At 54.3% G+C, this 24,325-nt stretch overlaps 1 protein-coding gene across 1 annotated transcript; it reads left to right on the forward strand.

Moving 5' to 3' along the window:
* The first annotated feature begins 4,686 nt into the window (after positions 1-4,686).
* Positions 4,687-22,416, forward strand: ZC3H12D (zinc finger CCCH-type containing 12D). The gene is made up of 5 exons (XM_032408248.1): positions 4,687-4,991; positions 13,843-13,982; positions 17,039-17,273; positions 20,324-20,430; positions 21,605-22,416. Exons 1-5 carry the CDS (start codon positions 4,687-4,689, stop codon positions 22,414-22,416), a joined length of 1,599 nt encoding a protein of 532 aa, XP_032264139.1.
* The last annotated feature ends 1,909 nt before the right edge of the window (positions 22,417-24,325 follow it).

The following is a 24,325-nucleotide window of genomic DNA, read 5'->3' on the forward strand; positions in this document are numbered from 1 at the left end:
GTGGCTCAGTCGGTTAAGCGGCTGCCTTCGGCCCGGGTCATGATCCCAGGGTCCTGGGATCGGGTCCCACATCGGGCTCCTTGCTCAGCGGGGAGCCTGCTTCTCTTTCTCTCTCCCTCTGCTTGTGCTCTCTCTGTCAAATAAATAAAATCTTTAAAAAAAAAAAAAAAAGGGAAGGCTGTTATCTCTAGTCTCCCCCCTCCCCCCCCATCCCCAGGCACAATGGGAAGTTCAAGGAAGAGTCTCCACGCAGGTGATGTGGAAACACTGAAGAGCTCCATGAACACAGACTGCTGTGTTCATGTTGCCTGTCCCAACCTTTCTTCTTTTTCCCCCTCTCTCACTTTCGTTCCCTCTCTCTTTTCTTTCTCCCACCCCTCCTCTCTCTTCCCTTCTCTGTCTTCCAAATCAAAATAAGTGCCACCTGCACGCCTAGGCAGGGAGGGGTGGAGGTGGGGGTGGAGCTGGGCTAGCAGGATTGGGAAGGACAGGAGTGACAGCGGGGTCAGGCCTGGGGCAGGAAGGGGCAGGCCTCCAGGCAGAGGGAGGAAGAGCCTGAATGAAACCCATGGGTCTTTCAGGGACAGTGAGCAACGCCTGGTGTGGGGCTGGCCTGCCAGGCTGGGTGAGGATCCTCTTCCTCCACGGAGACCAGATCAAAGCTGGACCCCAGTCTGAGAGAACAACCGTCCCGAGAGGAAGGACTGGTCACCGGTCAAGGAGCAGAAGGTGAAGCTGGACTGGAAGAACATGGCTGAGGGGGCTGGGGAGTGGGCCGGGCCTGGTGGAGAGGGCCTTGACTCTCCTGCTCAAGAGTTGTGACATTTACTCTGTACAGGACGGAGGGACAGAAATCTTGGTCCGTGGACTAGCTAGATTAGTGTTGTGGTGGGTGGCAGTGGGGTGAGGAGTCCCTCCCAGGGCCCCCTGGGAGAGATGCCACAGCTCTTCCCCGACTGGGAAAAGCCAGCTTGTCCTTTGTTGTCCAGTCCCATGAGGGTCTTTCTGGACTTTCCTTTCCCCTCAAAAGAAGATAAGTTATTCCTCACCTGAGTTTTGAAAGCACATTTTTTTTTCTATTTGAAAGTATTGTGCTTATTGTCATGATTTATGGCTTGTTATTTACATTTTTGGTCTGTTTTCCTGAATAGGTTGGGAACAAATTGAAATTGGGCTGTATATAGTTTATGGAACTGGGTCCCAGCACAGTGCCTGCTGCCTAGTAGGTGGTCAGGAAGTGTTTATTACATGAATGAATGAATGAATGAATGATGGATGAATGGATGAATGAATGAATGAACTAAGGTCCTGTTGTGTAAGGCAGAGGGGGTGCTTGTGGAAAATGTGCAGGAAGTAGAAATTGTCCAGTTGAGTGTAGAAGTGAGGCAAAGGGAAGAGTGAGAGGTGACCTTGAGATTTCTTCTTGGGGCCTGGGGGACTCCATTCAATGAGATGAGAACCCAAGAAAAAGTATTTGAGGAGGGAAGATTATTTTCAGCTTTGGGCATCGATTGAAGAAAACTCTATTGAACTTCCCAATATACTAGCACTGTGCCAGGTGCTGGTGATTTTGAGGCAAATAGGTGGGAATGTAGTTCACAGTTTCCTGAGATATAGATAAATGACAAATCAGTGCGTTCTAACAGAGGTGTGAGCAAAGTGCCTGGTAGATAGATGACCAAGCCACTCATTCTGTTTGTGGACTCAGGGGTGACCACTTTGAGTAGCACTTGAGCTAAATCTTGAAGTTTGCTGAACCAAAAAGAGCATTCCAGGTAGAGAGGAAAGCATATGCAGAAGCACAGTGATGAGAACCTTCTGGAATGCTTGGGGGGTGGGGGTGGGGGTGGGGGGAAGATATAGCAGGGCTCAAGAGAAAGGGCCAGGTGGGCCAGTGGTGGGCGAGGAGGTGGACCAGGGTCAGCACTGCATGAATTTGGTGTCTTTCTTGTCGTCAACACGGGGTCTGAGGATGTTTCTAAGAAAGGGCGTGATATGGTCAGACTTGTTCTAGAAATATACTGCTGGCTACAAACAGGGGCTGGGCCGGATGGGGTTGTGAAGGGAGGCCCGTAGGAGGCTGTGACAGTGAATTAGGTATGGGATGAAGAAGGTGTGGGGGGGTGGTGTAGGGGGCAGGTGGGCAGATGGGGGTGAGAGAGCCCAGGCTAAAGGAGGGAAAGACCCTGCACCTCTGTCCTGGGGCCTTGGGTGACATGTCTATGTGTCACCTCCATGGAACCATCTTCTTGGAAATACCTACTGGAAACCTCTGGATTTAAGAAGAAACTTTTGGTTTCAGAACTCCTTTTCACTTTTAAAAATTATTAGGGATGCAAAAGAGCTTTTGTTTATGTGGGGTTATATCCATCCATTGATATGTACCTTATGAGAAACTAAAATTAAGAAATTAAACAATATTCCTTTACCTTAAATAACAATAAACCATTACATTTATATAAATGATGCATTTTTATGAAAAATAACTGTTTTCCCAAACCGGAAAATTTGTAAGGAGACTGGCACTGACTTACATTGTGCAAATCTCTACTATGTGGCTTAGCAGAAGACGGCCGGCTTTGCCTGTGGGCTTGGGCATGGGCTGGCTCTGTCGCCAACATCGCACAACACGGATACTTACTTCATGACATACTCGTAAGGATGAGAGTGGGGAAAAAAAGCAAATTACACCATAGTGTTATTATGAAAACAGTTTTTACTTTGAAGTCTCCCTGACAGTGTTGTAGGCCCTCCCCAAGTTTCCATGGGCCACACTTTGAGAACCACTGAAGTAGACTCAGCAAATGTTTGGCGAGTTACCAGTATTCTGAGCTCCCCCCGCCCCCGGCACTTTATTCAAATAGCATGCATACCATTTACCTTACAGATTTATAAGTGGGGGTGCCTGGTGCTTAGGGAGGTCTCAGCTAGAAGTGCCCCGGGTGTAGGGGCAGGTGGGGAGCACGATGGGGAGAGCAGACGGCCTGGGCAGGACCCCATTGTCAAACACATGAGCAGAGACTAAGGAAAGAACTGGAAAGACTTAGAAACTCAGGCCAAGTTGTACGGCCTCAGGGAGAAGAGTTTCAAGAGGAGGTGGTCCAAAATGTTTTCCAAATGTTTTATTTAAAATGACACGCGAGGGTGTGGTCCCTGGCGTTGAGAGCTGCAGAGAGTTTGGATAAGGCGCGTGAAGCTGCTGTTGGATCCGGCAGTGAGGAGGTCCCTGGTGAGCTTGGGGGGGGCAAGAGTGGGGGCGACACGCAGAAGAGCAGCTGGGCCGCTCTGTCCAGGTTGCAAAAGCCCTTGTCCTGCCAGAGCCGTCGGGGTCGTTCTATTGGGGCTCCAGCCTCAGGGCAGTGGCCCTGCAGAGAACGGGGAGCCCCGCTGAGAACCTGGTAGGAAGGCGCGGTTGCTGCCAAAGATGTGGGCAGGAGACCAGGAAGGGGAGGTCGCGCACACCTGTCCTGCGGGGAAGACGGCGGGTGACAGGATGGATGTGCGCGGGTGTTCCTTGAGCCTGATCTGTAATAGGGAGAAGGGGAAGGCAAGCTACACTTCCATCATGTGGCATGGAGAGTCCGCTGGGCCAGGTGCTGTCCTAAATGCTGGGGATACAGGGAGCAGCAGAACAGAAGAAATGGCATGGAAAGATTTCCCAGATGCAGTTTTAATAAGAAAAGCAAGTTGCTGCACAACCATATAGTATGATACTATTTATGTAAAAACAAGCCCGCTAAGACAATATGTGTGGATCCATTCGATATGCAAGTCAGGACATTGGAAAAGCACAAGAAGGATACAAACAAATAGTAGGAGAGGCAAGTGGGATTTGGGGTTTGTACGAAGAGACATTTTATATTTTTATTCTTTATACTTTAGCATTGTTTCATTTTTTTCACAGTAAATATACTTTCATGATTCTTTTTTTAAAGATTTATTTATTTTAGAGAGAGCGTGCACACAAGTGGGGGGAGGGGCAGAGGGAGAGAGAGGGGGAAGCGGACTCCCCACTGAGCGCAGAGCTGGGCTCCATCGCAGGACCCTGAGATCATGACCTGAGCCCAAACCAAGAGTGGGGTGCTTAACTGACTGAGCCACCACATCCCCAAATCTCCTCTTCTTATAAGGACACTAGTCATATCGGACCAGGGATCACCCTAATGACCTCATTTTAACTTAATCAACTCTTTAAAGACCCTATGTACAAACGTAGTCACAATCTGAGGTGCTGGGAGATAGGGCTTTAGCGTATGAATTTGGGAGGTGGGATTCCGCGCATGACAGAGCCTCAGGAACATTCCTCTGGCCTGTGCACAAATGTTCCAAGCGCTGGGTGGTCTGCTCAGCTGCCCTCCGTGCCTCTGGCCAGTGGATCCTTGCGGGGGCCCCTGTGTGGGGTGAAGGCCTCAGAAAGTGCACTAGTAAAAGCAGCATGATTGCATCTGTGGCTCCCCAACCACACTGAGCAACTGAAAATCCCCAAGGGGACCAGGCAACATGATTTCCTGACAGATAAGGCGGGGAGGGAGCGTGCATAATTTGCCCTCAGTAACCCGACAGCCTCCAGGCCCGGCAGCTCAGAAAACACCTGATGGAGGCTTTTTCTCTTTAGCTCATGCCACCGTGGCTCTGCCAAAAGGAAACCAGGGGCCGGACCCTCGCCGGGGGCCCAGCTGGCGCGGCATGGAGCGCTCAAGCAAGATGGAGTTCTTCCAGAAGCTGGGCTACAGCCCGGAGGATGTGGTCAGGGTGCTGGGCAAACTGGGTGAAGGCGCCCTGGTCAATGACGTGCTGCAGGAGCTGATCCAGACCGGCAGCCGCCCGGGGGCCCATGAGGGCAGCGTGGCGCCCCTGCTCGTTCCCAGGGGCTCCTGCGCCACCCCAGACTCTGCCCTGCGCAGGCCGGCGGCAGAGCTGGAAGAGGATTGCAGAGACCCAGCCAGTTCCTTGCGACCCATAGTGATCGACGGCAGCAACGTGGCAATGAGGTACTTTGCTTCATCCTGTAGCCTTGGGGTGGGAGAACTGTCCCCCTTTTCAGTGGTTTCGTCCAAAGAGTTTTGGGGCTAATGGATGGGCCTTTGAATCCCCTGTGTGGCCTTACATAAGTCACTTAACCTCTCTGAACCTCACTTTTTCCATCTGTAATGTGGGTATAAAGCCTCCCTAGAAAGTAGTTGTAAGACTTGGAGCTGCACCAAATACCTAGGAGGGTGCCTGACGAAGAGTAAGTGTTCAGCAAGTGGTTCCTACTAGCATGCCAACCCCGAGAGAGGCTCCCTTCTGAGGAGGGCAGTAGGGAACTGGGGAGGAGCCTAGCGTTGGGCCTTGGCAGATTGTGGCTTCTCGTCTCGAGTCTCCCATCTCCAGTTTCTTCTGTGACACAGGCCACTAAGAGCTCTGCTACTTCCCTCGAGGTAATGAGAATCAGATGGGGAAAGGTGCTTGAACAGGAAGCCCTCTCCCGGGGGAGGAGACCTGCTGCTCCAGGGTGGCAGGTGGCGCTGTGGTTCCCCAGCTGGTCTGAGACGCGCCCCGTGGCCCCTGAGCTGCAGACACGGTGGTGGATATTCGTGTCTGGGCATCTTGGTGTGTTTCGGCGATGAGAGCCTGACGCCTGCGTGGCTAAAATCAGCTTGCAGACACTCTCACCGTCTCAGCCACGCTCCACGCGGGGCAAGCAGGAGGTTGTATTCATACAAGTGCAGTTCTGTGCTACGTGCCTTAGTTACAGGTGGGCAAAAGGGCAGATCCCTAGGAAATCAGTCCCTCATAGCTGTAAACAGAGGACTTCCCCTTTCAAAAGCCGAGCCACTGGCTGGAACTGAGAAAAGCTGTGTTACCCGCAGAGCTGAACGTGTCAGGAGGGCGTCTGTCCTTTGGCTGACGGGTCCAGTGGCCTTTCTTGGGGGGGATTGGGAAGGCTCACTTTGGGCTTGGCACTGCAGGACAGAAGTGTGGAATGGTCCCACCCAGAATGGCCCAGCCCTGGGTGCTGTCCCTAGGTGTCCCGCTTCGTGTGTCCTGAGAGTGTTGGCTCAAGTTTGAGCCAGCCGGGTCACCCTGGGCTGGTCCTGGCGTCTCTATAACATCCGCACACATGCTCCCGTGTAAGTACCCGATAGACCAGCCTATGAAATCCTGCTTAATTTGAGATATCAGGGGGAGTTGAAAGGACTTTTAAGAATTTTTAAGGTTCTGAGTGTCCTAGAAAGTCTGAGGATTGTGAGGGGGACCTGGCCTCTGTCTGATCAGGACGAGTCACCTCTCCTTCTGGACATCCATAGAGAGAAGGTTTTAAAGGTAAAAGGGTATTGCTTAAACTGAAGACCTTTCCAGCCCTAAGATTATACCAGCTCTGGGATCCCAGACTGAAAGAATGGCTGTGGGCTAGAAGGACTATGTCAGGTGCCACAGGGAAGTGTGGGCAGGCTCCTGTGGGGGACCAGGCAGTTTTTAGAAATGATTTTGATAGGGTGGTTTTGGAGGATTTTCTGTTGATGAAAATCTCTGTTGCTGCTTGGAATTCAAACTTAAACTGCATCTTCTCCTTGTGTGTGACCACGATGTGTCCCAGGTAAATCCATTTATTCCCACCCCCACCACCCACAGCTGTCATCCGTTTAACCCCTTCACTCTCCATCTGTGTGGGTGACAAATGGAAGCCATCACTCAGGCTTGTTATAAAGAGTGTGTCAGAACACTAATGCTTTCCCACGCTTGCTGCCTAAAAACCATCTCAGTCAACAAAGCACACTTGTGTCTGCGTGAGGTCTCGGCGTGTGGACATCTGTGTGCGTGCACACACGTGTCTGTGCGCACACAAGCATCCCATTCCTTTCCCCTGCCCCCTGCGGCTCTGGTTAGGAAAAAAAGACACATCGCACAGCCACCAGCTGGTGGGTGGGACTTGGTTTGCTCAGAGGCAAGTCTGGGAGACAGCTGGGGTCTGAGGTCCTGCCCCATCCCCCGCTCCTTCTCCTGCAACAGTGTCCTCCCACTGTGTCTTCCAGCCGGAGCTCCCACACGACCCGTGACCCTCAGGCTCCGCCAGGTCCCAGCTGCGAAGGACAGGTTTCAGGGTGGGGTTCACCCTTTAGAGGCGATGGGTAGTTTGAAACCCAACATGGTGTCTAGTTATGATCTGTTGACCTCAAAACTCAGTTAACCTCAGAAACGTGGTTTCTGAAAATTCTCCTTTCCTGAGGTTTTGTAGCATCACAGTCGTGGCCATTCTCTGCTTTTGAAGAGGATATGGCTTCGTCTGCTGTCTGGCCCTGGAAGAAGTGGGGAAAGACTGAAAAGACAGATTGGGACACATGTCCTTGCTGCCCTGAGGGGCTGCCAAGGGTCCCAAGCTCTCAGTCCTGACCTCTAGCTGAGAGCTGCCCAATAAAACTCCCTTCGGTGATGGACAGTTCTATACCTGCACTGTCCATTACGATGGCCACTGGACGCATGGGGCTGCTAAGCACTTGGAATGTAGCTGTTGTGACCAAGGAGCTGAATTCTAAATTTTATTTCTTTTGAATTAATTTGAATTTAAGTGTAAATAGCCACATGTGGTGAGTGCCTATGTACTGGACTGTACAGATCTAGCTTTTCAGCTGTGTGACCTCGGAGTGAGTCACCTGACGTTTTTGAGCCCTGTTTATACAATTAAGAGGTTGGATGAAATAATAATAATTTTAAATGGCTTTTCATCTGTAACATTCTAGGATTCAAGGTGATTATTTTATGCATGCATGAAAGAGATAAATGCATTCTTCTTATAAAGGAATTTCTCTTCTTCTGCCAAGGTTCAGAGAGGGTAGGTAACTTGCCCAAGGTCACAGAGCAGTAAGTGCCAGGCTCGGCTGTCAGAGCTCTTTCCAAAGAGCCGTGCATCTTTGGCTTTCTCTCTGTCCAGCCTTCGAAAGCGTCTCAGGGTGGGAGACTGACCCCACGGACTTCTACTCTGGAGCCAGAGGCTGCCTGTGCTGCCCAGAGCCCTTCCCCAGCAGGATGAGCCCCGACCTGCCTGCTGCAGACAGGTTGCGCTGCCCGCCCCCCCAGTCCCCCACCAGGGGGCAGGTGCTCTCTGCAGGACCGGTGCCCAGGACGCCTCTCCTGCTGCGGCCAGCCTGTTGGGACCGTGTGCCGAGGGCAGCGCCTGTGCACTGACCCGTGGCCCCGGTGCAGCCGTGCAGAGACCGATTTCCCAGCACAGTCCCCCCACGTCCGCGGGGCAGGGCGGCGCTGTGCCTGTGCGCATGCGCACGTGGGTCCGTACCGGAGCGACGAGGCGGGGAGCTCCGTACTCCACGGCTCTGCCCTTGACCCAGGGGAAAGCGTCCAGCAGGCTTGAAGCAGAAGGCGGCCTTCGTGGCCGGCGTGTTCAGAGCTGCATGGGGCGTTGGGAGGAGACGGCTTCTCACGGGCCGACTGCTGCCCGCTCTGCTTGCCAGGCCGGCTCTCGAGTGCCCCCTGGGTTGTGCATTCCGCGGGCCAGTGTAGGAAAAGCGAGATGTGAGGGACTTCAGCTTGGGGGAAAACCACCTGATAATTTCACATCCTCTTGCTGCCCCAGACAAGGGTTTCATGCAAATGGGCCCTCATTTTGGTGTGCACCAGGCTTTTTGTTTGGGTTCTCATGTACATTTTTAAACTCTTAGGAACTTCAACAGAATCTGGCTTATTCTGGAGTCACAAATCTTCGGTGAGGAGGGCTCGGGCCTGCAACGGGGTGGGGGGGTCATCAGCCCCCTCTCAGTGGGTTACTAGGGGAGGCTGCACACCCGGGCTGAGGTCACACCTGCTTCTGAGCCCCTGAGTTGCCTCTGACCCACGCTGGCGAGGTCTGCACCCGAGATGAAGGTGCCCCGTCTCTCAGAGGCCGCCCTCTCTCTTCCCCCTGACCTCAGCTGGGGAGAGGTCTTTGGGTGCAAAGGCTATAAACTGCAGGTCCCAGGGGTTTGCAATTTAACCCCAAATAAGAAACGGAGTGGCAAGAGTGGCGTGCCTTCACATGTCATGCTCTGAAGGGACCACCACTTCTCTTTTCCTTCCCTCCCACCCACAACCGCCGCCTCAGGCTCCGTGGGACTGTTCCGTGAGCCGCTGACTTCGGCAGAACCTCCCGGGCAAGAGTCCGCGATACAGTGAGGAGCCCCGAGGTGGGCCACTTCCTACACAAGGCTGCCGGACTGTGGCTGCCCACCTGGCCTGCAGACAAAGCTTACCTCGGGCACCAACCCACTTCTCCCTTTATTCAAAGGGAAGAAGTGAACTTCTCACTTCTCACCACCCTCCCTTTATTCAAAACCTCCCTCCTCTGTCTCCTTCTCCCAGGGCCGGGCTCTCAGCTTGCAGTCTGACGAGCTGGTTTGCAGTGACCGTTAGTAAGCGCTAAGGTCCCTCCCCAGACTCCAGCCTCCTAACAGCAGGGGACTTAGGCTCCAAAGGAATTGCTGTCTCCATCTCAGGGGCAGAGACTGGGAGGGCCAGGAATACACGGGATAAGCCACAGAGGAGGAGGAGGAGGTTGCAGCCCTACGGAGCAGGCTCTGAAGTCTGTCTTTAGATCAGGGAGTTGGGCACATTTCTTTGCTTTAGTTTCCTCCAGGGTGCAGTGGGACAACGCTCACTTCCTCAGGGGCTCCTTGTACCGACCGGAGTGCAGAGTGCGAAGTGGCCTGGTACACAGGACTCGCTACAAATATTAAAAATGAGCTCCAAGAAGCAGCAGGAATGAGGTCTGTCTTGTTCACCGGTCTCGAGGACCCAGCCCGACCCTCGTTGAAGACGGTCATAAATCGATGTGGAGTGCGTGGAGCGATGCCTAAGTGAACGGGTCCTTCTGCATTTCCGTCTGTGCGCCGAGTGGTGCGGTCCTAGGGTGACCGTGGCCGCTTTCTTGCCTGACTGGGAGCTCTGCCGGCTCCTAGAGGGAGACCCCCACAAGTGGCGAGAAGGTAGCCCCTGCTTGTGGCTTCAATCCTGCCATGGCCCGGGCCTTTCTGTGGTCAGAAATAGGGCAGCCATACTGGGGTTTTGAGGTTGGTAAAAAAAAAAAAAAATGTGGCAAGGGTTGAACAATAACAATCTTTGCATCTCAAAAGAGACCAGAAAGCTCAGAGGAGAGGTTAGGGTGGGGCGTGTGGGAATCCAGTCCTGCAAAACAACAGACCTGAATGAAAACCCTCCATTCCGGAGTCACCAGCTTAGTGATTCTAGGGTTTAGTCCCTGACTTCCCTTGCCTGGAGTCAAAGCTGAAAAGGAGAGCACTTCTTAGGGAGGGAAGAAAGGCCATGGGCAGATGCATGTTTGTTCCGTCTTCTCCTGGACTTGCCCTTTTGAAACTCTTGGCTGAGGGTCTGCCATCTTGGAGTCTTGTGTCCGAGAAGCCATGGGACCGGTTTTCGATGCTTGAAGCTGATGGTAGCACCATTCCTCAGTTTTTCTCTTCCTGAACTCCTGAACTACCAATCCCTTCCCCTCCACATGCCCCCAGCAGGGCCACCGCAGGCTGTGGTCCTGCCCGTCATCACCAGAACTCATCACCCCGCTCACCTTTGCCTCTTCAGAGGGATTGGGTTCCTCCTCATCGTGCCCCTTCTGGCCACCTACCCATCAAAGGTGTGTAGTCACAGAAACTGATGGGAAGTCACAGAAAAGAGAGCACTCAAGACACCATTTTAAAAGAATTGTGGCAGTGATAGGTTCACTCGAGAACTGACGGAGGGTAGACTTCGTGGCAGCCGACAGAGGCATGTTTGTGGATGGGGTGTCTTTAGTTGTTCACATTCCTGCCTCAGTGTGCACAGAAAATAGACCTTCTTTTCCAGGATAGATACGATCTCTTCCCTACCTGTTTAGGTAATGGAGAGGGACAAACCTAGACTTACCAATTTGTGATACCTCAGTGTCTTCTGCCGTCTGGATGATTTGGAGTTCACGCTTCCTCTCCCTCCCCTGCTCTTCTGCCACATGGCATCTGGGGGCTTTGAGACCTGATGTTGGCTGGGAGACGGGGGTCTGGGACTCTCACTGGGTTCTGCTAAAGAGCAGCTGGTCTGGCCTGGCCTGGCTTCTGAAGGGTCAGCGGAGAAAGGTCATTGGTCCCATTTGGCCTTTTGGAATGCCATCCTGGCTTACTGTTCTGCCCCCTCCAGGGGCCTATTTGTCTATCCCAGGCCTCAGACAATCCACCAGGCCTGGGGGCATGTGAGGGATCCAGGGATGTTGCTTCCAGTTCACCTGTCTGTCCCTTTGCTCCAAGGCAGCCCTGCAGCCCCGTGGGATGCTGCACCTGCTAAAACCAGGATTTCTCCGAGAGGCTTGTGACCTGCCTAGGCTGTGCTGGGAGACAAGCCTTCGGCCTCCTCTTCACACCCATCCTGATGTTTCTACCCCTCCCCCTCCCCTTCTGGCTCAGGCGGTGGAGCAGGTGGGGGATGCAGGGGTGAGGACCTCCTCTTTCTCCCTCCATCACCTTTCTTTTTTCAGCTTCTGCTGGGGCAGAGGGATGCGCTGTCAACTTCCTCTTCCTTTCACCACAGACATTGACGTATTTTCTCCTTACTGTTTGCATCAGCCTCCCAGCGCGGCCTCCATGGCCAGACGGCTATTTTCTCTAAACCGGAAGACACCTACCGATGTAGGACGCAAGGCCTGGTTCCCGATCTGTTCCTGGAGCCGAAGCAATTCAGAGTTCTCATTCAGTCTCTCCACAAAGCCTGACTTGCAATACTATCGATTCGTGTTTCCGAAGACTCCCGTTTTTCTCTGGCAAACCCGGACCTATCCTGATCCCTCTGAGGAAATAGCAGGAGGGGCTATGCCCAAGACAAAGCCCAACACGAAAAATCTGGAGCGTTGTCCTTGTCTGGACGTAGGCGGGCTGCTGCGGACCAGGCTTCTCAGCGGACGGGCGTCTCGGTGCCCTGTGGCTCTCCCCTTTGCTCCCTCCCCATGCCCCGGTCACTCTGTTCCCTCTTTGGTCCCTGGACAAGCCAAGCCTTTCCTGTGTTGGGCTCTTTCCAGCCGGCTCCTCCCCGGGGCTCTTCCTCCTCTAGCTGCTTGCTGGACCTGAGTCTTCGCAGCTGCTCCTGTGTTCAGCACATTTTTACTGACCCGCTACCAACCATCGGGCACCGCGCTAGGTGCTGGGAATTCAATGGGGAGCAAAAGGAGCTTGTGATTTAGAGAGGGGGAAACCCGTTCATCCTATGGGGGGTGTCATCCTTCAACTGTGATTAGTGCCATGAGAACTTGTAATAGGGGGCTGGGGGGATGCTTTCCGGAGGAAGTAGAGATGAAGGTGAGATCTGAAGGAGGAGGAGGTGTGGACTGGGCCGAGAGGAGAAGAAATAGCTGGTTCAAAGGTCCTGCGGTAGGAGTGGGGAATGTGCCTGGCCAGGGTAAAGGTAGCTGGGCTGCAAGCAGAGCGGAGAGTGACCTCATCCTAAGGCAAGGCTGAGTCGCACTCAGGGCTAAGTCTGATCTGCAATCTCATTACATTACCTAGATACAAGGTCTGTCCACTTGTCTCCCTCGCCAGCAAAACACCACCAACCTGCACGGACTCAGTCTGAGGGATGTTCTCAGACTTCATGGGTCCCTCCGAGCAGCACTTGGCCACCTCCTTCCTGTGGTTTGCAAATGCAGGACTCCTCTGGTTTACTTCCTTGTGGCCTGATAGACCCTTTCTGTCTCTTCTGTAAGATTGCCCTACTCTCCCCGTCACCAGCTACTGAGTCCCAGAGCACCCCCAGACCCGTCTTCCAGGCCTCTTGCTCTCCCTCTGGGGAGCCAGGCAGTTCTCTCCATGCCCTGGTTCCAGCCCTTGTGTGAGCACAGATGCCCCCAGTGTCCATCGCCCAGAACTCTCTTCTGGACCCCAGCTGTGTACTCAGCGGTTCCACCCAGAGGCCGCAGAGGCTCCTCCCACTCAGTGTGTGTCCGTGACAACACTCTTTGCCTCCGAACCCTGTCCTCCTCCAGAACTCCCAGTCTCAACGAGGAGCCCACCAGCTACACAAGCCAGAGATCTGGAAGTCTTCTCTGTCACCCTGTATCCCATCAGTCACCACATTCTGGAGGTTTTCCCTCCTGATACCTCTCAGGTTCACCTGCCCTTTTCCCTTCTCCGCCGCCACCCACGTGGTCCACGTCACCATCCAGTTTTGCTGTGATGACTGTGACAGCTTTTTAACTGGGACCCCACCCCCACCTCGCTCCCTTCCGATGTAGCGTCCGCTGTGCTGCCGGATTGAGCTTCTAGAAACACACCCTGGGTCATATCACATCACATCACATAGACTCCCCCAGTCTTCAAATCCTTCTATGGCTTCTCATTCCTCTTAGGAGAAGAAAGTCTTCAGGAAGGCACGCAAGGCCCTGCCTGGTCTTGGGCCTCCTCTCACACTGCTCTCTCTTTCCTGCCTCCATCGACACTTCAGTGGCATTTGGGGGGCACATTGGCCTCCTTACTTGGACTTGGGGAGCCCCGTAACACATTTACACCCCTCTCTTAGGGCAAGAGTATTCTGCAGATGGCTACTGTCCTCCGCCTTATGTTGATCCTTATTAACTTCAGGGGAAAAGGCGGGTCTTGTCTATTAACGCTCGGAATGCCCTTGCCTTGGAGCCCAGCCCCCACTCTGTATACACACTATCACAAGCTGCATGGTGCCGGTTAAGGGATACATTTTTTGCAAAGAATGGACTATTTTTAAAATGCAGATTTTCCTGATTCCCTTTGATTATGAGACTGTGATTCAGGATATTCCCAGGGGAAATCACCCTTCAGGAACCCTTCCTGTGACTCTACAGATTTCTCTGTTTTCCCGTCGTAGCCATGGAAATAAAGAAGCCTTCTCGTGCCGGGGAATCCAGCTGGCTGTGGACTGGTTCAGGGACAGAGGACACACCTACATCAAAGTTTTTGTCCCCTCCTGGAGGAAAGACCCACCAAGATCCGACACCCCTATTAGAGGTAGGCTGGAGCAGAGGTATGCTCAGGAAGTTCTATACACCTTTTCTTGGTAGTGCTCCTGACAATTATAGTCAGTTATCTACTTAGCTATTTGTGTGATAATGTCTGTCTTTCTCACTGGACTATAAGCTCCTTGAAAGCACTGATTATAGGTATTCGTTGCCATCGCACCAGCACCCAGCATGTCTGGCATATAGTAGGTGCTCAGTCCATAGTTGTTGAATAGATGAATAAAAAAATTATTTTGTGTTTTAGTGTGAATGATTAAGTCCCCAAAATTATTGTGTGCAGAGGGAGAGGGAGAAGCAATTTCCTGCTGAGCAGGGAGCCCGACTCGGGGCTCGATCCCAGGACCCTGAGATCATGACCTGAGCTGAAGGCAGACGCTTAGCCGACTGAGCCACCCAGGCGCCCCTGACTATTTCTTTAAACTTTAAACTTTAAAAAGTTCTCTTAAGTTCCGTGAATCCTATTTAATTTTTCTGGGGCCAGTTCTCTTCGTTCACCGCCGTATGTATGTGTGTGCTGTTCCATCTTCTCAAAAGTCTAGTGATTGTTTGGTGGCCAGCTTTTATTTGCAAATAAAGAGCCAGGTTGGTTAGAATGCATATCTATGTGATTTCCTTGTGTTTTCTCTCCTGGCATGTGGATCTTTCCCGGAGCGGCAGGGCTGACCGGCAGGGCTGACCATCAGTGCTGACTGGCAGATTTCACTTGGGCAGACCCTGTCTGCAGTGGGCACGTGGCTGGGCAGCCCAGCCCATGCTCACCGCAAAGCCACAACGATGATGGTTTTACTCTAGGAGGTCAAAGGCCACATGGGAACCTCCCCCTTCCTAGGGATACCTCACTTTCCTGATAGTGGTAAGGGTAGGGAAAGGATGGATGCACCTGCGCCACGAGTAGCCATGACCCTGACTTCTGCCCTCGTCCCACTCCCTCCACTTCAGCCTTCTTTTTAAGAGTTTCCTTTTATTAGTATTTTTTTTTTTTAAGATTTTATATATTTATTTGAGAGAGAAAGACAAAGATAGCGACAGAGACAGCGAGAGAGGGAACACAAGCAGGGGGAGTGGGAGAGGGAGAAGCAGACTTCCCGCGGAGCAGGGAGCCCGATGCGGGGCTCCACCCCAGGATCCTGGGACCATGACCTGAGCCAAAGGCAGATGCTTAACTGACTGAGCCACCCAGGCGCCACTTCAGCCTTCTACATGCATTCTGGGTTGTGGCTCCTTATGGGCTACGGGGTCAATATGGTTTCTTGGGTTTGCTGCTCTCCTGGTTTCATTGCTGTTCTCCAGGGTTTGCTGCTGTTCCTTGGCCCGTTTTAATGTGATTATGGACCCCCTCCCTGTTGTGTGCATCTTCACTGCCACTTCAATCCAATCATGAGAAGGAGGCGGGGATAAATACTTGTGTTCAGTTCTCTACCAGGAACCAGTCACCCCAAATCATTCTTTACTGTCTGAACATGGGGAATGGTGGCTCTCAACAGTTGTGTAATATGTAAATGTAGTATGGGTAAAGGGTAGGGAAATCACTTGGGGGTAGGGAGGGAATTTTTAAACAAGTCACAACAAGTACAAAGCTTCAGGGCAAAGATTCATAAATTTGACTGCACTAAAATAAAAGCTTCTGTTCATTAGTGGATACCATGAAAACAAAAAAAATGAAAAGACAAGCCTTGAACTGGGAGAGGCCATCCATCACACATTCCTGATGAAGGATTACTGTCCAGAATCTATAGAGAGCTTCTCCAAATTAATAAGACAAAGACAAAGGACCAACAGAAAGATGAACTAAAGCATGAATAGGCCTTTCACCGAAGAGAAAACATAAATGGCCAATAAACATACGAAAAGATGCTCAATCTCATTAGTATCCAAAGAAATGCAAAATAAAACCACAGTAAGAGGCCACTGTACACCCACCAGATTGGCAAAAATTCAGAAACCTGAAAATGCCAAGCATTAAGGAGGTCTTCTAAAATGCTGTGTTGGGTAGTAACTTAATATACCCACTTTGGAAAACAATTCAGCATTGTCTTAGAAAATGCCTTTCCCTGTAACTCAGCAACAGCACTCTTAGAGGTACTCCCTAGAGAAATCCTTGTACTTCTGTCCCCGGGAGACTTACATGCAGAACCGACAGCAGTGAACCTATGGACATGGCCCAACCGCCCCGACACAACGTTAAAGGACGAAAGCAAGGTGCACGAGAGTATGTGCGCACGATCCCATTTGTGTAAAGTCTAGAGGGTCCTAATCACATTGAAAATAGTCGTTTTGGGGGATGGATACATGCACATTTTTTTAAAATGAAAGGAAGGGAATTATAAACACAAAGTTCTAAACATTGGGCTATGTTGAGGGGAGCAGCAAAATGGGGGGGCCAACGGGAGCATGGCGCGTGCCATTTCTCTAAGGGAGTGCTGCATAGGTGGGCTTTAAAAAGTACCCTTTGTACCCTCTATGCATTGTGTACTTTTTAAAAGTCTGGACACCATGTCATGGAGGAATGGATGTCGACTTGAGGGAAGAAACAATTTGTGAAGAATATGCTGATGCGCTTCCAAGTTCTGAGTACCTGTTAGCGGTAGAAGGGATTTTCTTTTGCATGCCTCCAGAAGCACAGCTAAGGTCCAAGAGTAGACTTGCCGGGGTTGTGGGTTTTAGCTCCCTTGTGGTAGGTGATGCACGTTGGCCTCCGCACTACTCTGCTTGGGAGCTGTCGCCCACATGAGCTTAGCCAGTCTACTCATAGACACCGGGGACGTGAAGGAGGAGCTGCCCTCCTGATTTTATAGGAAATGTAAAATCTGGTGTTCAGAGAGGGACGAGGGTCAAGTCCTCTTGACCCCAGTTTGCTGGCACGTGCCTCTCAGGACCTCCCTGCTCCTCATCTGCCAGGCTGGGCCGTGGGTGGGGAAGGAGGGAGCGGACTGGGAGAGGCCCCCGAGCGGCCGAGCGTGCCGGGGGTGTGCGAGTGCTTGTCGGGCTGGGGGCCCCGCCCCGGAAGCCGCTGCATCCCGTCTCCCGCCCCCCCGTGGCCCCCAGAGCAACACGTGCTGGAGGCGCTGGAGAAGCAGGCGGTGCTCGTGTACACCCCGTCCCGCAAGGTGAACGGCAAGCGGGTGGTCTGCTACGACGACCGCTACATCGTGAAGGTGGCCTACGAGCTGGACGGCGTCATCGTCTCTAACGACAATTACCGCGACCTTCAGAGCGAGAACCCCGAGTGGAAGTGGTTCATCGAGCAGAGGCTGCTCATGTTCTCCTTCGTCAACGATCGGTATGTGGCGGCACGGGGGGTCCTGGCCCGGGTGGGGGGGGGCTGGGGTGACCGGCAGAAAGCCACTCCAACCAGCCTAAGCCCGGGGAGGGGGCGGGCTTGCAGTCACGGGCACCCCACGTCAAAGCAAAGGGCACCCAGCCCTGGAGACGGAGCCCACCGGGAGTCACCCACTCTGCCCCCGGGGCCGCATAATCTCTCCCTGTCGCTCTGGGTCTCTCTTTCGTGACCACCTTTCCTCAACAGGGCTATTTTGTCCCAGCTGTCCGTGACCTTTCTGTCCCCATGCCTACACGTAGTTGACCTGGCACTGAGTTGCCGCAGGTGGGCAAAGCACCAGCTGGGGCACCACCAACGTGTTGCTTTTATTTTTAAAGTATTTACTACTGCAAGTAAGAGCACTGGAACAGGCATCATGGGGAAAATCTGCACTTCATTGCACTTCCATTCACTTATTTTATGTTTATGTCTTTTTTCTTTTTTAAGTTTTGAATTACATATGGGACTCATTTTTTCTCTGGGGTTGTGAAGATCTTGGAACTGAGTCTGTCTCAATACCTGTTGGTTGAAATTTTCAAGAGAATCGAGTTGGTTCTCTGTCCCCTAGGTTGGTTCCCCTGGGTCAGGTCTGCCCTGGACCAACCAGCTATAGCCAGGGGAGGGCGATGTCAGGGACACAAGGTGCGAATCAGTTAGCAGGTGCTGGGCAAGGGCTCCCGGATGGAGCTAAGGTGGGGAGGAAGCAAGGCAGACGTCCTCAGGCGTGCTAAAGGCAAAGAAAGGCCAGGAGCCCGGCAAGGCAGGCATGGGTCTGAGGCTAGCCCAGGGTGGGCCGAGGTGGGGAGGGCACAGCAAGCTGGGACATCACTCCCACTGCAGTTTCTGTTCCAGGCAATGACAGCTTCATCCTCCTTCTGGGTTCTAGGACGGCCTTTAGAAATGTGGTTTAAGAGCCGCTCCCAACTCTGTGAGGACAGGGCCTGTATCATCTTGTCTGCCACGGCCCAGCATGCCTGGCACATCACAGGCCCTCAAGAACTAGTTGTAGATGAACGAATGAGTGAGTGCACCCGTGAGGGAGTGGCTGTGGCCCTGAGGAAGGGAGGCTGGGGAGAGAGGTGACAGATCAGCTGGGTCAGGCCGCTTGCATGCAGCAGACCAGCTCCTGACCTTGAGGCCCAGGAGGCAGTGTGGTGTGCTGCAAAGAGCTAGGGCTTTGGAGACAGGAGATGAGGTTTCAAATGGAGGCTCTGCCATTCGTGGGCTGTGTGTCATGGGGGAAATCCTCCAATCTCACCAAACTCAATGTTCTTCACCTTGAGTTAACCATATTCGGATTAACCATACTTCGTCTGCGATGGTTGTGAGGGCTAGGGAGAACTGTACTCCGTAAGAGGTAACAGGTACTTTCAGGCCACTGCAGGACATGCCTGCCCCCACTCCCACCCTCCTAAGCCCCAGGACAGATGCTTGCAAGCAGCTACCCCCAACTAGCCCCCATGGTCGTGTCCACATACTCAGGGCCAGCAGTTCCCTCTATCCAGCTCAGGCCCAGAGAAATCTGCCAAGTCTGATAACAGTGGGTTCCAGAAAATCCTCGCTGAGGTCTGATGGATCATGGCTGTCTTTGGCCTGGCGACAGCCCAGGGCCCCGGCCAAGTCCTTTTGACGCACTGGCCTCTGCTAAGGGCCTGCCAGAAGGTCCCCCGGCTGCCAGAAGGCAGAGCCTGCCTGCCTGTGGGCGAGGACACATGCCCCAGGGCCCTGGGCACGTCCATAGGGCCCTCTTGGCCCAGCTCGCCTGGCCGAGGTCCGGCGGAGAGCACGAGGTGAAGCCTTTGGGAACCTCTAATAACCGCAGTGGGCGGCTCCCCAAGATTCTTGGTCAGGGCCCAAGTCCGAGAAGCTGGCTGTGGAGCTGGGATCTGAGCCCCAGAGGCTGCCCGGGACTGGGGATTGCCCGGTTCTGGGCTGGCCTAGGGTATGTGGTCTACACGGTGGGACTCAGTATGACCCTTGACTCTCAGAGGGACACCAACCCATTAAAAACAGCCCCCCCCCCCCATTTAGGATCCACAACTCCTCTAGCGGAGCCTTTGTATGACCTGGAAGTACCTCCTGGGAATAAAACTATTCATATGGATGACACTAAAGGAGGGGAGTTTTCCTTCCAAGGAATGTTTGCCCCTCTGAGCTGTGGGCACACTGAGGATGCATGCCCTTCCTTGTGAGACTGCATGCCAGAGAGACGGGAAGGGGCAGAGAGGGGGCAGGGTGGTTATCATCCGAGAATAGGGCTGGGGTCAGGCGGCCCCACAAGCTGAGACCAAACCCAGAGGCTCCTGGGTTTGCAGAGGAGGGGCTGGGCCTGTACTGAGGCTCTGTGCGCCCGCCACACCCGGGATCTGCTTCTTCACTGGCTCCCCGGCTGGCATTTCAAAACTCTATTAAGATTAATCCCCCACCGGCATACGTCCAGAGCTGTGGGGCAACACGGGAGAAGTGGGATCTGAGTAAGGGGGCTCACAGGCCCAGAGCTGTTTGTAGCCCCATGGCGGTCTCGGCCCTTCTGCTGAAGACTGTGGGAAAGCAGTTTAGAGTCGCTTTCAGATCAGGGCCCAGGGGAGCCCCAGAGCAAAGATGCTTCCATTTTAGTGGGTAAAAATCACCTGGAAAGTTGTTACAACGCAGACTCCTGAACCACCTGAGTGTCCGATTGAGCAGGACTTGTGTGAAGCCAGGAGCCTGCATTCTGAAAGGTGTCGCTAGGTGATTCTGCCACTGCTGGAGGAGCTCCCCAAGAGGTCTGCGGCGGCTCTCCTGGGATCCACGCTCTGCCCCTCCCGGGATCCGGGAGAAGGAAGGGTGATACCGCTCTCAAGTGCTACACACCCCCCAGGTGGGAGAAGGGGCCCTGCACGGGGGGCCCAGGCCAGCGCAATGCCCGGGGCTGCCATTCTTGCGCCGGCTGGCTTGGGCCTGCTCCCCGTGCAGGTGCCAGGGGTGAGAGCCTATGGGTCCTGCAGTTGCCCCCCTGTGCTTGCTTACAGGTTCATGCCTCCTGATGACCCCCTGGGCCGCCGGGGACCCACCCTGAGCAACTTCCTGAGCAGGAAGCCGAAGGCCCCGGAGCCCTCCTGGCAGCACTGCCCCTATGGTGGGTAGCACCCCACGCCCCATGATCCCGGGGCACGTCCCCTTCGGGGCAGCACAGGGTGGAGTCAGCAGCCTGGGTTCTAGTGCGGGTTCCGCTCCCAACTCGCTGTGTGACACTGAAGAGCTAATTTAACCTCTCTGGCCCGCACGGGCTGACAGGGTTATTATAAGGATGAAGTGACATCCTGGATGCTTGTTGCACGGGAGCCTTTGCGAGGGCCACAGGCAGGGGGTCACACGCAGGGCAAAGCATATCCAGGAAGCCCTGAGGCTGTGTGTACCCCAAGCTCCTCCTCCTCCATCCCTTCACCTGGCACTCTGGGCCCTCGAGTCTGCATCCTGCCCCACCGTCCCTCCACCCCCATCCGTTCACGGACTTTGGTCAGTGCTATCCATTAAGAATTAAGGACTCTCTCCCACAGCACTTCTAGCCAGCTCTTTGCCTAACTTGCCTTGGCGAGTTTGTTTGTTTGTTGTTTGTTTAACATCCCCAGGTCTTGTTTCTTGCGTCCATAGAAGTTTAAAAAACCTTAGGTGATCTTCAAAGTCATTTCTTGTTAGAATCAAGGTGACCACACATACGTTCAGGTTGGCTCATCTTGCTCCCACTCTCAGCAGGGTCCAGGTTTGGGTGATAAATCACATGATCATCTCTATTAGAACAGCCTGTAGGGAGAGGGCAATGGTTAGCAGAAGGAATGAGGCCAGTGGTGGAAACTGAGGCAGAACTGGAGGTGCATTCCTATGCCGTGAGCACCTGCTCCCCACCCTATCCCCAAGGCTGGCCCTATCCACAGGGTTCCTGGGGAAGTGGCGGTCGAAGGTCATTGACCTAGAGGTTTGGTCTCAGTTCCTGGCCAAAGGGAGTTTCCATAGCGCCCATCTGGGTCCGGCGCCCTACACCACGGGGCGGGGCGTACCACACCCTCACCCCTCTCACCCGGCCCCGGGGCCCTGCTCCCCACCTTGTCCTGCCCCAGCCGGAGGAATCTCCAAGAAGGGCGGCGCGCTGAGCACACCGCGGCGGCGCGCTCAGCACACCGCGGCGGCGCGCTCAGCACACCGCGGCGGCGCGCTCAGCACACCGCGGCGGCGCGCTCAGCACACCGCAGCGCCGCACAGCCTCTCCGCCCGAGGTCTCACGCCGCCCTCTCCCCCTGCCCCGCCCCTTCCAGGCAAGAAATGCACCTACGGCATCAAGTGCAAGTTCTACCACCCGGAGAGGCCGCACCTGGCGCCGCTGGCGGTGGCCGACGAGCTTCGCGCGCAAACGCGGGCTTGGCGGGCCGGGGGAGGCGGAGCGGAGGAGCGGCGGCGCAGCGCGCGGGCGGCGGCCGGGGCGGAGCAGGGCGGCCCCCGGGGCGCTCCCGCCGCGGCCTGGCCGAGGGCCCCGGAGCCCGGCGCGCGCAACCTGCCCTCGGCGCGGTCGGCGGCCGACGTGGCGGCGCTCGAAGGCAGCTTCTCGCGGCTCGCCTTCAGCGACGAGCCGGGGCTCCTCGGTCCGCCCCCTCCGGACGCCGGCCTCACGCCCCGGCCGCGCCGTCCCGACTGGGTGGCGCCGGGGGCCTCGCCGACCCCGGCAGCCCTGCGCGGCCTCCGGAGCCCCCAGGGCCCGTCCGGCCCGCCGGTCCGGCCGCGCGGGGGGCACGGCCCCGGGGCTCCGCACAGCGACCTGCTCCCCCAGCGCCGACGGCCCGCCGACGCGCGCGCCCTCCCACCAGCGGCCGGCCGGTTCCCGGGCCGCTCGGCCTGGGCGGAACGCGGCTGGGGCGACGGCGCCTTCGGGGGCCCTTCGGGGGCCCCGCCTCCCTCGGCTCCCGGCGAGGTGGACGCGCGCACGCGGGCGCGCATCGCGCTCTGCAGCATCTTCCCGCCCCACCAGGTGGACAGCGTCATGGCCCTGTTCCCCGCGCTCTCCGACGTCACCAGGCTCATCCTGCTCATCCAGAAATTCCAAAGGTCTGGTGCGCCTGTGGGAGAATCCTAAGGAGCTCGTCCAAGCCACCGCAAGTGATGTCCCAGCCTTGCCTTGCCACTTGGGCAGGGCGGGTTGGCAGCCTGCTCCCGGGGCGAGCCACTTTGCAGCCCCCTTTTCTTTAAAGATGGTCAGGGAAGCCAGCTTCCTCACCCTCAGCCAGGCCCATGGTGGCACTTGATGACCCTCACTGACCCTGCAGGGCTAGCTGCTGGAGGTCAGTAAGGTTGACTCCTTCCGTGGAGGGAGTGATCTCTTATGTCTGGAAGACTTGGCGTCCCATGAGGGCTCTAAGGGTTTGTCCAGAACATTCCATGGCTGTTTTGTCAAGCTGCAATTGGGATCCACAAGTGGGTCACAGGAGCAACTTAATGGGTCACACCAGAAAGAGTGGCATAGGAAATCTCAGAGCCCACTCCACCTCATCAAGCTGGGTATGAAACTCCTGTTTGTTATCTACAGGTGGGTGCACCTGTTTACCCTTGGGAGCCATGGAAACTTGATGTGGGTCATGGGCAAAAGTTTGAAAAATCCTGGTAAATGACCTTGAATTTATTGTATCAAATCACATTTGAAATATGTAGTCAGTTGGTTGATGGAGGTTTTGGCATCTGGAAGTTTTCATATGAGCTGTTTCTTACCTCATGAGAGGAACCTAGAATTGTCCTTGTCCTCTGAGATTGTGTGGCTGTGCTGGTCTGTGGGGGCGGGGCAGGGGCACGGTGTCCTGAGGGTCTGCCCTTAGGGCCTTCACCCCCTACGCACTCACACACACACTTGCCTCAGGGCTAAGCATCCATGTTTTTCAGCCGTCCGTCAGGGCATTTTCCAGCACAGCAGCTCTACTGCCTGAGCTTTCTAAGCCACACCTCGCACGTGAGCCAAGGCCCAGTGAGTCAGGACTTGTGCCCAGAAACCTCGAGGTGGGTCAGTGAAGAGCTGAGATGAGCCTCAGTCACGGAGGTTTATTGCCCCCGTCCACCACTGCTGTTTCTTCCACCCAGCTACTGCTTTGAGTTTTGGGGCAAAGGGACCCACCCGCTTGCAATGGGCAAGAAATGAGACCATGCTTCCAGAGTGTGGACCCTGTGTCCTCTGGGGGTCCCGGCATCTCTAGGGGGCATCCACATTCACTCCAGGTTACAAGTCCAGCTGTCGAGGTCTTGGCTCATTTGCTCATGAGGGCCCTTGGTGGCCGGGCCATCGGGGAGAGTGTGACGCACCCCCCCGTGGAAAATCGGCTCCCAACCCCCCCAAGTTTCCTGCAGACTGGTGAGTGCAAAGGGAAACTCTTCTCAGCGCATCACTCCGCTGTGTGCACTGCTGGCAGAGAGTCCGCTTCCGGCCCTCTAAGTCGTGGTAAATGCTGCAGTGGAGACAGAGTGATGGTGTGTCTCCCTGGGACCCCTTTCATCTTTTTAAACTGGCCTCTTAGCGTGCTTCAGCCAGATCTGTTCTTTACCCCTGTTTTTCCAAAGAGGACACTGCACGCACAGTTGAATCTTACTGTTTTGGGACCTCAGTCCTGAAGAGGGTCCACCCTTTCTAGATAAATTGGATTTCCCTCCTGGTGTTTTTGTTTTTGTTTTTCTTTTCTTTTGGCAAGACGGGCTTTATGTTGGAGCTGCTTTGTCTCTCTGATCTGTCTCCTGACGTGGTATCGTTGTACGGCTGACTTACAGTAGGAAATGTTTAAACTGCTTCCTTTGAGGACAAGTTTGAGTTTTAGTAAGCTGTAAAGCTATTTTATTTGGTTCACTGTGATTAAGGCAAGCACGAAAACAAGTGAAGAGACAGCACATTTCAGTGTAATCCCCTTTGGAATCTTTTCCAAAGTCTTGGTATGTCTTTATGACACAAAACATGGATGGACGGGTGAGCGAAATGTTCCTGGTTGCGTAACTGTTACCATGATCCAAAA

Source organism: Phoca vitulina, unplaced genomic scaffold (genome assembly GCF_004348235.1).
Source record: "Phoca vitulina isolate PV1807 unplaced genomic scaffold, GSC_HSeal_1.0 scaffold9, whole genome shotgun sequence".
Lineage (NCBI taxonomy): Eukaryota > Metazoa > Chordata > Mammalia > Carnivora > Phocidae > Phoca > Phoca vitulina.

Bases quoted from the DNA above. Each gene is read 5' to 3' on its own strand.
- ZC3H12D (XM_032408248.1), top strand. From the start codon at position 4,687: ATGGAGCGCTCAAGCAAGATGGAGTTCTTCCAGAAGCTGGGCTACAGC. The intron at 4,992-13,842 runs GTACTTTGCTTC...TTCCCGTCGTAG, and splicing joins GGCAGCAACGTGGCAATGAG to CCATGGAAATAAAGAAGCCT. The intron at 17,274-20,323 runs GTATGTGGCGGC...GCTTGCTTACAG, and splicing joins TTCTCCTTCGTCAACGATCG to GTTCATGCCTCCTGATGACC.